This window comes from Strigops habroptila, chromosome 1, assembly GCF_004027225.2.
Source record: "Strigops habroptila isolate Jane chromosome 1, bStrHab1.2.pri, whole genome shotgun sequence".
NCBI classification, from domain to species: Eukaryota; Metazoa; Chordata; class Aves; order Psittaciformes; family Psittacidae; genus Strigops; species Strigops habroptila.
Genome location: NC_044277.2, coordinates 12,080,897 through 12,096,180, shown reverse-complemented (window position 1 = coordinate 12,096,180; position 15,284 = coordinate 12,080,897). Strand labels below are relative to the sequence as shown.

Here is a 15,284-nt window from a genome sequence, read left to right as displayed (position 1 = left end):
CTAGAAAGCGTGTTGGAGAACCAAGGTAATGAAAAGTAGGTAAGGGACAAGCTAACAACCCAGAAGGAGCAAGATGAATGAAGAGCTGACTTCAGCCCTGGATCAGGGATGCAGCTTGTGCTAGTTCAGACAATGGCTGAACTTGAACATCACATGAATGGAATTTCACATTTAAAGGAAAACGAAGAGTTTACAACTTCAGCAAGGAGCTCTGCCAAAACCCCTAGCAGGCCCCCACAAGCCTGAACACCCAGTGACGAGGAGAACCTGCAGTTACAGGCCGCTGCAGGAACAGCCTGGCAGGAAGGTCACTGCAGGATGCTGACAGACCGCATCCCTCTGCTGCGCAGGACGGGCTCAAACAAACCCCGCTGCCACACAACGCACCCTCAGCAAGCCCGCGGTGACACCACGCTGAGTGGTGCGGTTGAGTCACTGGAGGGAAGGGATGGTGTCCAAGGGACCTGGACGGGCTGGAGGCCCGTGTGAACACAGGGAAGCTCAGCAAGGTGCAAGGGCCTGCACCTGGGCTGGGGTAATCCCTAGTATCGGTACAAGCTGGGGCATGAAGGGGTTGGGAGCAACCCTGTGGAGAGGGACATTGGGTCATTGGTTGATGAGAAGCTCAACATGAGCTGGCAGTGTGTGCTCACAGCCCAGGGACCAGCTGTGTGCTGGGCTGCATCAAGAGGAGCATGACCAGCAGGTTGAAGGAGGTGATCCTGCCCCTCTACTCTGCTCTCCTGAGACCTCACTTGCAGTGCTGCATCCAGCTCTGGGGACACAACCTATGAAAGCCACTAATTCCCCTCCAGAGTGCCCTGGGGCCTTATCCGGGCTTTGCACGGGCCTGTGCAGAACTCAAATCACTCTCCTGAGCGCCTCAGAACCATAGCTGGCCTCAGAGCGGTGCTCTGCAGGGCCCCAGTTCCTGCCTTGGATTTGCTTACATTGTTGTTTTCTTCCAGTGTGTGTGCAGGTACCGTAAAGAAAGCAAAGTTGGCACCAGCTCAACTGCTTTGTTATGGCCAGCAATAAAGGTGGCTCTTGGCTGGAGGTACAAGCAGGACCCTGTGCTCTAAGTCTTGGTTCTTCGTAAGCAATCTGAAGGTTACTGCCATAATCATTTTTACAATGCCATTGCCTGCTGCTGGAAAGTACGGAATGAAGATTTCTGTTTGCCTCTGTTTCTGCACACAGCCTGTGCTTTTTCTGTATTAAACTGCCTTTACCTCAACCCACAAGTCTTTATTGTTTCATCTTACTTTCTCCTTCCCTGGCATGCTGAGGAGGGGGATTGATAAAGCATCTGGGTGGGCACCTGGCAGCCAGCCTTGGTCAACCCACCACACAGTGACAGGACAAGCGGGAATGGCTTTAAACTGAAAGAGGGGGGGATTTATGTTTTCTATTGGGAAGTTCTTTACTGTGAGGGTGCTGAGGCGCTGGCACAGGGTGCCCAGAGAAGCTGTGGCTGCCCCATCCCTGGCAGTGTTCAAGGCCAGGTTGGACACAGGGGCTTGGAGCAACCTGCTCTAGTGGAAGGTGCCCCTGCCCGTGGCAGGGGGTTGGAACTGGATGAGCTTTAGGGTGCCTCTGAACCCAAACCATTCTGTGATGGAGAAAACTCTGTTAATGTCACCAGTTCCAGCACTATCCTGTTCCCTCACCTCAAAGCCAGCCAGAAAGACTCAAAAACAAGATACACAATTAGATTGTGTTTGTACACAGAAACCATTCCAGACACATCAGAACCAGGATAAGAGAGTCCTTCCCAAAGCGTCTGTAACATGAGCAAGTGTTAAACTAACAAAATCAAACCTCAGTAACTGTCAATGGCTTCTCACTTGCAGTCTGCAATACTCTAATTTGCTCTTTAGCTCTGCATGGAGCACTGGTGCGTGTACTAATGCCAATAATCACACAATCATAGATTATTTGGGCTCCTAAGAGCCGAAACATGAAGAAATCTATTGCAGGCAGATGTAGAATTATGCAGAACACAGAAGCAATGATGAGGCCTTCAAAATGCAAGACGGAAACACAAAACCCCTCGTGAGATATGATCAGAAACAGAAAACTGGAGCTGGAAGAGGCATGCCAACGAAGCGAGGAGCAGGCCAAAAAAGGAGGAATTGAAGTAGCTGAGATGAGAGCCAGCCAGGCACAAGTAGAACAAAGGAGTATTTCACAGCCCCACTGCAATAAACACTGGTTTTCTGGGACAGCAACGATGCAACACATTCAGAACGACATTCATGTTGTTTGCTTTGCAGTCATTAAACCCAACTTTTTGGGGGTTTATTGCTATGTTTGAGAAAATACTGCCTGTTGGTAAGAGCTGCCGCTTGCCTTCCACTCCGGAGCCAGCAGGGGGTTAACTGTTGTCTTCCCAGCCTGAGCCACCACCTCAAGTCAAACACTGCACACACCAAAGAGTCTCCCGACCACTGTGTAGTTTGGACACCTCAGTCGCAAACTGACAACATTTGGCAAGTATTTAATTTGCTGCTACTACAGCTTCAATGTTATTTCCACCTTCAGTGGAGCCAAATCATGTTGTGAGTTCCCATTAAACATCTATACAGCTCCTGGCTCCTGTGTTCTGGTGTCCTAAATACTGAACCTACTTGAGAGCTGTGGCAAAACAAATGAGAGACAACTTGTGTGGCTACTTATGGCCTTCAGTTTCGGAAAACCCAGGAGAAGTCCCTGCTCCAGTTTTTTGCTGACACATTCGGCACTAAGCTTTCCATGTTTGCCCTGTCTTTGCTGCAAGACCTTCTACTGTTGACGCCACCATCATCTCTAATTTACAGCACGTTATGGACAGTCTCTGCTGAAAACTTACAACACAAGTGAAGTCTTAAAAGCATTCCCAGCCCCTGAGGCGGGCTTCACTGCCGTACAAATATAGTGCTCCACGCACACACACAAGAATTTCCACCTAGCAAAGCGCAAGCATGACTAAACCAAATATTCTGTAACACGCTCTGAGTGTGTCAATGCTTACCCAAGTGTACTGCAAAGTCACCATCTTTCATAACAGGCTGACCGGGATGTGGTTTAATCGCATCAAGTCACCAAACTGTCAAAGCTAATTGGACGTGGCTGAAGGAGATATTCCATTTTTCCAAGAGGTTTCCCAGGCAACTTCTCAAAGGGCTGTACCGTACCGAGGGTTAGTGACTGGTTCCCCAACCAGTATCTTAAAGCTTTAAAATCCACCTAAAAGTAGCAGATACAAAGTGTGTTCGCACATGGTGAATTACCATCCAACTGTGAGCTATGCAGAGCTTCCGCACTTTTTAGTGCTTCAGAAAGAAAACACAGGAAAACATCAAGAAAAGTCACAGTAAATGATATCTAAGAGATTCCTGGGTTTAAGCTATACCTATTAAAAAAACCACATTTACAAAAAGCTACAAAGAACCGAAGTTTCCGTTTAAGAGAAGACGAGGGCAGAGCACATCTTGTTTGCCTCAAATGTCAATTATTTCAAGCACAAGAAGCTACAGGATAATCTCTGCCTTTTTTGTAGCAGCCCGAAGCATCGTCGCCTCAGAAAGTCAAGCAAAGCGGTGTCATTATCGACTGAAAGCGTAACATGAAGAGCTGTACGGTGCAGAAGTGACACTGCCAGTTTTCTCAGCAAAGATCTTCTTCCTCACAGGGTTTTATAAAGGATATGATCTGACTAAACACTCTGCAGTACATATAAACAACCTTGACAGTTTCCTCCTCCCTCGTCTAAGCAAACTGCCGACGAGACTGTAGCTGGTTCTATGCCTGCAAAAACCAATTAACTTTGAAGAAAGAAAATCTCCTTCCAGTTCCAAGTTAAATATTTACCACTTAGATGGTTTTTCCTAAACCAGATGGAATTACTGACAATTTCTCAGCATACATGCATTTCAGATTTCTAGTTAGCCACTGAGCAGGAAATCCCTGTAATGCCAATTCATCAATACTAAACAAATTCATTAAGAAAATGGTTATTTTCATGGCTTTAAACGCAGTAACATTGAATGTGATACCAAGAACCTTTCAAACTGGACAGCATGAAGGAAGCCATCCATCCCACCAGTGCTGCAGGCCTCAGAAAGTCACAGGCACCTCAAGCACAACGTGATGAGGGAAAGCTACCTCTGAAAGCTCAACTGGAGGCTCACTCTTATACTGGATTCCTTATTATTTTGAATAGAAACAAATCAGTGAACAAAGAAAATGGTGAGAGGTTTAGAAGAGTCTGGATGCAGACATACATATATACATGTTCTTAAAAGACATACAACAAGAATTCTTAAAAAATGTAGTATGACCTTTATTGTATACATCATCCCATCATCACTTGGAGATATGAGAATAAATACAACAAAAGTGTTAAGTTACCAAAGGCGGGAGATGTGCATCTGAACAGAATTGTCTGTCAAAGTGACATAAATCATCTTGGAGGTTACCAAACCAATTGACTTCAAATTCGGTGGCTGATGCAGTTACCAGTGATGACAGCACTGAAGGGCCTATGCATTTCACCTCGCCCTGAAACTCCTCTTTTTCTGGTGTAAGATCCCTTCCCATCATCTGCAGAGTAAGAAAGAAGATGGGAAATGAGAAAACAAATGGAGGGAAACCAGCAAATATTACATTAATAACAAATCTTCACAAGACAAGCCCCTGACACACGAACCACACACCATCCAGGAGAAGGTTCCAAGGCACAATCAAGCTGTCTGCCTGCTGCTTTCTGCAATACACAGGGAGAGCAGAGAACCCAAGCTCCAGGGCTGCACAACCCACAAGCCTCTGGCTCCGCTCCTACAGCGGGATCTTTACTCTCTGGGTAGGAGTGGGAATCTCGACACCAACTGTGCGCTCACCTCGCAACAGCACCCGCACTCTGACCTCCTCCTGGGGGTGTCGGACCAAGCGAAGCGAGGGGAGAAGTTTCTCTCCTCAACCTTTCCAAAACCTGAAAGCCTGCATGCTGCTGCCCTCTCATGGATGAAAGCCCACAAGACTGCCTGCCAACCCGGCAGTGGCTTGGCTTCCACTCACTTGAAGCTGTAGTACTGACAGCAAAGTTAGAACCTCCCCGGCTCCCTTTTGTTCCTTAAGATAAAAGTCAGAAACTATAAATAGCACTAAAAATGTTTAAACTCTATGAATAAAGTCACACGATGTTAACTTTCCTCCTCTGTATTTCCTTAAAACTAGAACTCAGCAGAACACAGACGCATCAAGCTGAACACAGAAATCATCCTTTTAGACATCCTTTTAGGATGCCTCTGGCTTTTTCTGAAGATATTTAATACTTTTTCTGGCAGTGTTTAACGCTGCTGTGACCATCAAAGCAATCTCCATTTCTAGTTCATACTTGTTATTCACTTTGTGGCATCTAAAATTCCCAAGATAAAATCTGCATCCCAGGTAACACACAGCGATGATGCATCTGCAAACACAAGTCCAATGGGAAACTTCACAACCCTGAACATTCCCGAAAGGAGAATCTCAGCAGAACAGAGATACACCTGCATGACACAAGCCAGAGCTATAGAGCTATGGCTGCCAGTTCCAGATAACACACCACCAGGACAACCCACCCAGATAATTGACTTTGCTTCCTGGCTCCATTCATGAGCTCAGAGGCATGTCATAGGATTTTAGGCCTGAACTCCTGGCTCAGGTACCCCAACCAGCCTAAGGATGGCTGAGAACTCACACACAAGGAAACAATCCCTTACTTTGATCATCAACAGCAAGGAATTTTCACTGAAACCAAGTCGTGCCACTTTGTCATCAATTTCTTTTTGACCTTCAATGTTCCTCTCTAGCGCAAAGGATGACTGCTGCGACTGGGTAAGCTGTAGTAAAAGCCTGAAACGAGAAAGGCAGTTAAAACAAGCACAGCTGGCAGAAAAGTCAGCAAACCTAAACCCAACCAAAATACACTTTAAAACAGCTCTTCTGGAATTTTGCTGACTGCAAAAACTGCAAAGAAATTCATAGATGTCTATCAACGACTACGGGTATGGAATATCCGGGCTGACACACAAGGAATGAAAACCAACATGCCGAGTATCTCCAGTTGCTCTGCACAAACATTTTTCTCCCCATGTATTCGCCACACGTTTCAAAAGTGAAGCTCGGATGTGCTTGCATCAACTGCAGCACATCAGGAGTCCCACATCCTCACCAAGGCCTAACGAGCCAGCAGCGCGCTTTTGCCTGGGGCAGGGATGGTCTTTGCAGCCTGGAAAGCTACAAATGTGGGGGGTTAGACAAATAACACACAGGCCAACCCCGGAGGGGTTTCTAAACTCTTTCACCACAGTTTTATGTTCAGGGCAGTGCCCCAGAAGTCACCTCCACGGCTGGTGAAGGTTTGACATTGCGCTTACAATGTGGCTTCATGTCACAGGGGGACCCCACCACCAACTGAGCGTGCTGTGGCAGTCTCCAGAGTCCTCCTCACACCAGCACTGTAAAACGTGTCAGCAGAGCAAGTATTTAAGTATATTCAACCGAGGGACCCCTTGGATTGAGCAATAGCACCACTGAAACTATATTTAATTCAAGCTTTATGCATAAAGAACAACAACAAATTTTCTTAGCGCATTTGGTGAAGTTAAATGAAGCAGGTGTTATGATCAAGGGGTGTGTTTTTATGAAGAGGAGACTTAAGATCTTCGAGGAAAGTTTTCATTTGAGCATTATAAACATCAAACTTTACAAGTCTGAGCCAACAAACTGTAAATTCAGTAAAGTTTGAACTGGGAAATTCAAAGGAAAAACGGAAAGTACTTTGAATTTGTGAGATGGTTTTGTTTCAAAATTTGCATCACCATAAGGTAAGAAAGAATGAAAACTCAATGAAAACTGAACAAAACCATTTCTCCCTCTCTTTTTTTTTGGTTGGCAAAACTAGAAGAGTCGGTTACTCGTGATGCTTTAACACAGAACCTTATTGCCTACAAAATGCCACCCTAACATCACTTCTCCAGCTGCAATTTACCCTGCGCATACGTTTATACAACATCCACATCTCAAAATCCAAGAAAGCTGAAAATATCAGACAACCTACTGAATGCGTAAGCCCTGGGTAGGGGAGGAGCTGACCCCGGACAAACATATCTGCAAATATGAACCATAATAACCCTTTGTGAAACTGTAGCCAAGCAAGGAAATGCCACAGTTTATGATTGTCTCAATGCTGAACCATTCACACCAAAACAAGCAACACAAATGATTTTAATACGAATGTAGCTTTAATATTCAATATCAGTGCTAAATCTATTAACTTCTCCCAAGTAGCAATTCAAATCACTCTTAGTCTGAGTACACTTCAAAGCTATTCCCTCTCTTTGTACATCCCTTAAACCTTGCCCTAACAGGGCAGTTACAGAGTGTTCTCTGCAAGCATTTGTGGAAGGTCACAAAATAGCTTTAAATATGTTCAGTGACTAATACATTACCGAGAGGCAAGAGGGGGAAGGAAAACCCAAGACTAATTTAACAAAGCCAGTTCCTAATTATCTCTTTGAAAGATTATGTTTTAGGGATTTCTGTTGTGCGCAAGAGTTTTAGGAAGAGAAGAAGAAAAAGAAAGAGCATTTTAATGCAGCCCTGTCAATCAGCTGTCACACGGTTCATTTTTCCACCTCATCCGTTATGCAGATTGGGGTATTATTACAAAATACATTTTTGCTCAACCATGAGGCTTCAAGCAAACAAAGCAGGTGGCACCTGCATGAGGAGGCCTGGCCAGCCACCCCCCTGGGTCTCTTTAATACCAGCCCGGGAAACAGCCACTCTCATTTGGTGAAGAACAGGCCCTTTGGTATAGAATTGCTTGAAGAGATTCATAGAACAAGGTCATCAAAACCTGCTTCACTTCTCAACAGTGCATGACACTGCTTTACCCTTCCCACTTCAGATTTAGACTGTTCACAGCTACCATGTTAGTTGATTCTGCTGAAGCAATAGCAGGGTGTTTCCAAGTCAGCATCACCAATGCTGGAACAAATATCTGAATTGAAAACGTAAACTGAAAATATCCTGGTTCTGAAAAATATGCTTTAAATTGCTCCCGACTGGGAGAAGTTAACATTATTCCAAGAACACATTTAGTTACCTTGCTCTAATAAACGAGGCACATGCTTTTATCCCAACTTTATCTGGCATGTTCTGCTCCCAGGACTCAGAGGCTGCACTTTTCCCTTGGTCCATCCTTCCCAGCTCTTCCAAAGGGCATGGGAATTCTTTCACAGCTCGGCTGCCATTACAAGTCACTGCATCCTCCCTCTTTGTTTCCGTAGCCAGGCTGGACCAGGGGCCGTCTTTCTGGTTGTCTGATCTGTGAGGCTGCACATTAATCTCTGCGCCAGGTGATGTTTTGAAACTCCTATCACTTACACTAACCTCTTCAGACTGATTCAGATTTGGTTCTGGAATGACTAAAGGGGACAAACTCTGTAAAAGGCTCATATAAGCTTCAGCAAGTAACTTCCAGTAGTGAGGGTTGAAAGGATGTAAGCAGATGAGTTGCTGCAGACACGTGATCTTTTTTTCCACGTTCTCCAGGCCCTGGTAAATGGCAAACTGCAGGTTGAGAACCGCCGTGAAGTGATCTGTGTTAGTAGCGCCTTTTTGCTAGAAACAAAAGCCAAGAGATGAAAACCAGGCGTAGAACAGAACCATCCTTCAGAGCCTAAAGAAATGTCTCCCTCAAGAATGACACACAAATACCACTAAAGGTAATGTTCAAACTGTACGAAACTGTGCTCTTAATTTCAACGATACGTGACAGAGATCATGCACAATCAAGCTGACAGCATCCCCTCAAGCCGCCTTGTGCCCACCTGAAGGCCCAATGTTGTCATTTGTGTATTTGCCTTCAGAGCTTTATACAGCTGCCCTTCTTTGTAGCATAAACACCTTCTATATAAAATAAACAGCAGCAGCAAAATTCTAGCAGATTTCAGAGCCTCTGGATGTTTTCATTTGTGGTTAGATACTCTTCTTGGTGGAGGTTTGGCAGCAAGTATATGGAAACAAAAGGGAGTTCTAAACCGTCACTTTTATAGTGGAAAGATTTAAGCACTCATTTATCCCTTTCTTATAATTCCTGTTACATTACATTAATTCTGCCTGGCAAAGCATGATGTTTAGTCCCTTCCAGGACTACCAGCCTCCCTGCACAGGGAGCTCATTGTGGTACAGGGTGTTCTGATTTCTAAAGAGTGATTATATCTGCAGTGACAGTTACCCTGTGTTTACCAAATACTCTGAGCACTGAACATCATGAAGGATTATGCACATGAAGATTATTTTCCCAGAAAATGGTCCATATGAAAGAACCACCTGCAATATTTTCACGTTCAAAGCCTAAAAGAAAGATTGCATTATTTACCATTTCTTCTGCAATATCCAGAGCCTCCTTGTGCCTTCCTAAGTGAGACAAACAGCGAGCCTGGCCCTCCTGGACATCCCGTCTCATGGCAATGTTACTGGGAGGTAAGAGCAGTAAGCACTTGGAGTATTCACACAGGGCTTTCTAGTAGGGTCAACAAAAAGAAAAGCCAAACAAACCAGTGAGATTTTCATTTAAAAGCAAGCCTGACAGTGTGTTTCGGTTATAACTCCAGTCACAAAGGAAATTCAGGAGCTGAAGTCCACATTTTTGTTTCTCTGGTCTCAGCTACCACCTATGCCAGCAACATACGAGGGCCCTGGTGCTACACAGCCAAGTCTAGACAGTGATGAGCAACCTCAATCCTAACTCGTGTTAGATTCACCACACCTCTCCCCCACCAGGCTTGATCCAGAAGGGATCATCTACCAACCCAGTACCTGACACAAGGCATCCTTCCCCCAGCTATCAACCCAATGATCAGAGCGCTCAGCTGAAATTCAGGGGACCTCTCCATGGGAAGGTTTGAACCTGCAAGGACCCACCTCACATGAGTGATCAGCAAGTCAGAGAACACCACGAGGAAGGTGAATCTCCATTGTTCCTGTAGGGTGGTTCTAATTTGCATGAAATAATTAAATATTAATTGAGCTAAGGAAAAAGACAAGAATGAGCAATACTTTTGTAGCTTAATGCTCAGGGCACTCATCAGGACTCCAATTAACATTTAAATACATTAAATTAAGTATCCAGTGAAGCCAAGACTGGAATCTCGGTTCCTCCCGCTTCATGTAAGTGCTCAGACCAGAAGACTAAAGAGCAGTGCTCATTCTCCCATCTCTCAAAATGAATATTTAATTATTCTTTGCAAACTTGATTGATTCTAACAGAAAAAGCTTCCAGGCAACATACCCTGAGTATTTCCTCGCAAAATGGATTAAATACTTTTCTTCCCTGGTGTTAAGCTCACATTCCTTCTCAAGCAAAAAAGAGACCTCCCCTCTGCCCAGTGAGTGCAGCAGCCACTGGTGAAAACGGATGAGAGGAGGGCTGCAGGACACCCATGTTCACCTTGTTATATGACAAAGGGATATAACCTGGCAAGGATCAGGCATTATGAATCCCAAGGAGTCACCATCCCTGCAGGTATTTAAACATATAGATGTAGATGTAGTGCTTAAGGACGTGGTTTAGTGGTAGCATTGTTAGGTTTAAGGTTGGACTTGATGATCTTAAAGGTTGTTTCCAACCTAAATGATTCCATGATTCTACAGTCATCTATATTCTAAAAATGGGCACAGCTTAGATCACTGCTGTCCTTGGCATTTCCTATCGACTGGCCTTGGCTGATGTAAAAAAGCATTCACAATGAGTGAGGAGTTTACTCCCCCACTGACTTATTTCCAGCCCCCCTTCTAAGGTTGGTGCTCTCAAATCTGTAAGTTTATGTGCAGACTAGTTCTGGTTCTGTCACAGTGATCCAGGTTAGCAACACGACTAAACACTATACATTTTTAACACGGATCACTGTGACAGAAAAGGATTAGGAAGCAAGAATCTGTTCCACTACCAGCTCTGAGGGGGTGTCATTCTCTCCCAAGAGGTCACCACTGCACACAGCGAGGAGCAATGTGCTCTTCCCAAGGGGCAGCAGCCATGCCTGACTGCAGCCTGAGGCAACTTTCTTCTCAGCACGCTTTCATGAATCCCTCCAGGGCTGAGACTGAAAGGCATTTGTGGGATATAGACGAGGCAGTAGCACTGGAATAACATTAAAAAGCAGAAGTTGGTGCCAACCGAGGTACAGAAACATCCACAAAATCCAACGGGCAAGGTGAAAGCAGTGGAGCAAGAAGTCGGCCCAAGGGCTTTGAAATGAGGGAGCACATAATGCAAACCACAGCCTGGAACAAGAAGCTATTACAGGTGAAACAAGGGCAGAAGCAGCTGATTTCAAGGAGGACCGCAGAGATATCGATGACCTGGAGCGCAGCTCAGGCAGCGAGGACAGGGTCTAGCGCTACAGCAGGGAGGAACAGAAACGGGAAACATAAATGTACCCCAAAGGCACAACCAGCCATCCAGAGCACGGGGAGGCAGCAGAGAGGTGGGACAATTAATGTCGGGGCTCATAAACCAACTGTTGGGAGCCTGACAACCACATTCTGCTTCACCTCACAGTGGGGCGGTCAGAGAAAGGCGAGCAGCGGCCGGGGACCTGACAGCCTCTGTGGGACATGGCATTATTCCTGTGGCAGAGTCCACATGCTTAACTCTGGCTGCGCATAGCTTCTATGGCCACAAACACCGGCCTTGCTCACCCCGAACCGCTCCGCTGTGCGAGCCTGACCTGGATGAGCTCTGGGAGCCAGGGAGCATTTGTGGCCGGTCTATGATGACTCCCGGACCGATGGCATGTGGCTGCCACAACGCAGTTCCCCACCGCGGCCTGCCGCAGCCCACAAGGAGCCATGGAGCCGGACGCAGCCCCAGCGTCTCCAGACATGGAGGCTTCCACACACCACACACATTGACCCAGCACCCAGGGACCACCGCAGCCCCACAGCTCCCACCCTCCGCAGCCCCAGCCATGAAGTACCTCAAAGTCCCGCCGCCGATAAGCCCAGTCCGCCCGGAACTTGCTGCCCGTCAGCGCGTCGGAGCCTTCGCCTTCCCCGTCCCCGTCCGCCTCCCGGTGAAACCACTGCGGGCATAGCACAACCCGTCAGCGCGGCTCCGGCCGTGCCCAGCCCGCTCCCGCACGCCGCCCCCGAGCCCCCAAGCTCCTCACGCCGGGCTCGCAGTGCTTCGCGCCGTAGGGCGGCCGGGCCCCGCCGCCCGGGCCCCGCTCCCGGCTTGGGGTGAAGAGGGAGTCCTCGAACTGCCAGCCCAGCAGCGGCTCCATTGGCGCCGAGCCGCCCGAGGAGCACCGAGTCCCGGCCGGCGCGGATTAGAGCGGGCGCGGCGGCAGCGGCCATCTTAGGCCGGGCGCGGGGCCCGCCGGGAGCTGTAGTCTCGCCCGCCGCGACCCGGGTCCTTCTCCCGCTGTCAGGGTTGGGAGATGAGGGAGCTCCCCCCGGGTGTGACTGGAGCTCGGGGGCCAGCCCGCAGGGCAGCTTGTGGCTCCCCTTCTGGCCTTCATTCCCCCGTCGGATGTAGGAACTGGGTGCCATAGCACCTCCGTGGCTCTGGCGAGGAGTTCGGTCACAAGTCGCTGTGATGGAAGATCTTGTAACAAACCAGTGTCCCAAGCTTTAATAAATCAGTTGCATAATTGTAGAGTTACTGTGTTGTATCTTAGCCTGGCGGCTCTTTGAGGGGGAATGCAGTTTGGTAATGCTTCCGTTTGGTTTCGGTTCTGCCCCAGAGCAGAAGGGGAAGCTTGTGAAACCTCGGGCTTCCCCAAAGCACTGTGTAAATGGGGACACGATGAAGTGAATGACTGATCCCAGGGCTTCTTCAAGACCGCGGTGAAGCTGTAGCCACCCCGTCTGTATGTCCTGCCCCATGGTATGGCGGTGCGCGGTGTGCTGTGTTCTACCTGTACTGCAGTGCTGTTTCCTCTCTCCACCTTGCCAGTCTGTCCATCTGAGAAGGTCCTTTTTGTCCCATCTAATCACTATGGAGGTTTGGAGCAGGTGAGCTGAAAGGTCATCCTTATACTTCCTTAACCTGTAAAACGGACTAATGAACCTGCCTATACCAGAACAGCTTTTGAGGCCAAAGCGCTGCTTGTGTAAGTAATTTTAAAGGTTTCTTTCTAATAGACATGTAAAACACAGGTTCTGGGTTTGGGGTTTTTGTTGTTCTAAGCGGATAAATGTTCAAAATACCCTTCCATACCAGCACAGCTATGACTGGATGTAGCATCAGCTGGCATAAATCCCTGGGTAAAAACTCAATTTTGGCAGGTAGATTAGATCAGAAAAATTAAAGGGGATTGAGGTTTCTTTTGCTTTTAAACTCGCTGTTTGGCAGACAAGCCCACCTGAACATAGGAAACCACTTAGCAAGTAAGTCTGGAGAGAATCCGGAGTGCGCTCAACGTGCGTCAGGCTGGTACAAGTGTCAAGATAGGTGAGCACAGAGCTGCTTGTATGTGCACACCGAACCCATGTGGCTTCCTCCTGCCAACAGACGGTGTGATGAGCTGTTGCAGGGCAGGCAGAGGTTTACAGGAGTGTCACAGTTACAGCATCTGCACTTCTGCTCACATACACTGGACACACACGTCCCTTTCCCGCTCCTGCAGGACTGCTGCTCACGCTGCACGCACCACTCTAATGAGCGAAGCACAAAAATCCAGCACAATGATAAAGAATAAACCAAAAAGAAGAAAAAAAACCCATGAGTAATCAAAGCAAAATGTGGCCCCAGCTCAGAGTAAAACACAAAGAGCAAGGCACACCCAGGGGCAAATCCCAGCGCAGCGGCTTGGCTGCCAGCTTGGATTGCACAGCCCTCCAGGGCTGGGGGTTTCAGCCGTGGTTGCCTCAGAGGATACCAACATGGTCTGCAAAGGCTCTGTGTTGCAATGCAGAGAATGCCTTTGTCTGGTAAATCAGTGATAGGAGAGCAGTGGTTGCAGAGCACCACACAGGGGGCCTAGCAGCTGACTGCGTGGTTTCAGTCCTAAGCCATGGGCATAATATTGCCTCTCTTCTTCCTTCCTCCCTTGCTTGGCTCTCCCCCCACCTCCCCTCAGACATTTAAAAGGCTTCTCGTGTATATTAGTTACAGAAATAAAAAAAATGCAACTTTAGGAAATTCCTGTGCCTTGTCAGCACCGGAGATTTGCTCAATTTCTCTCCTAAGACACGAGTCATCAGTGTAGCTGCCAGAATAGAGATTCCCGCTGTACTTAAGTAAAGCTGTTTGCCTGAGTTTGCATGGCATGATTTGCCATGGTGCTGATAGCCTTGGCTTCACGCAAGAGAAAACAACATCTCTGGAAGAGTCAGCTTTGAGGGGGCTCGGGAATGCACAAGCCCTACGAGAGCCTGCGCTGCCGCAGCTGCTCTGTGTAGGCAGCTTTGGGGATAAAAAGCAGCCATGATGAATCTCTTCCTAAAGGCAGCCAAGGTCTTACCCCGCCAGCAGCGTAAACCACGGGCTTGGCACATCAGCATCACACCAATAAAACAAATGGGCTCCAGCACGTTGTGGTCACCAAGCAGGTTCCTGCACATCAGCAAAGCTATTGTAGCTGTTCACACGGCGCTGAGGTGCTGTGACCGTGCTACAACCCCAGAGAGCAGGGAACAGGCCACATCTTGCAGTCAGGGTGAGCCCAGGGAAAGCCTGGGCAGTGAAGACAACTCGAGTGATAGCCAGGAATCTGTCACACTGCCCTATTGCCTGGGCCTTTTGGCCAAGGGAAAGAAAACGCAGCGTGGCAGCCACAGCTTGTCTAGATCCCAACATCCCCCCCCTCCCCCCTCCCGCTTCTCACTCCACTCTGAGGCAAAATTAATTCAGAAGAATTCTCCCCCGGTGCTTCTTTAGTTACTGATGTTATTATTTGTATTGTGATAGCCTCCATGGGTCCTCGCCACAGCCAGGCCACTCTTGTGCCAGGAGAACGCACACCACAAAGGTTTTAGAAACCATCAAGCACACGCAGCAGAAATGAGAAACCTCAGTCGGTGCTAGGGCCCTATCGTGGTAGGCACTACCCACACACATCGGCTAAGGAATAATGCAGCTCTCACATGGTTTATAGCTTCATTAAAATTTGCTGGAAAGGAGCTGCCTTTGGAAGAAAGCAAAAGAGAGACTAGTTCCCTCCTCAAAGCAAGAGAGTTGCCTGCAGTGAAGGGGCAGGAGGGCCCACAGGCAGCATTCCTCAAAGGATGGGTGGCTCCTGAATCAT

The 15,284-nt window shown here is 47.6% G+C and overlaps 1 protein-coding gene across 1 annotated transcript; it reads right to left on the bottom strand.

Annotated features, from left to right (window-relative positions):
• Positions 1 to 4,300: 4,300 nt before the first annotated feature.
• C1H8orf76 (chromosome 1 C8orf76 homolog) lies at positions 4,301 to 12,429 on the bottom strand. Its single transcript, XM_030507322.1, has 6 exons — positions 12,204 to 12,429; positions 12,012 to 12,116; positions 9,413 to 9,556; positions 8,135 to 8,652; positions 5,745 to 5,877; positions 4,301 to 4,584 (listed from the first exon to the last, which is right to left on the bottom strand). The coding sequence occupies exons 1-6, from the start codon at positions 12,315 to 12,317 to the stop codon at positions 4,384 to 4,386; spliced, it is 1,215 nt and encodes a 404-aa protein (XP_030363182.1). The 5' UTR covers positions 12,318 to 12,429; the 3' UTR covers positions 4,301 to 4,383.
• Positions 12,430 to 15,284: the final 2,855 nt, after the last annotated feature.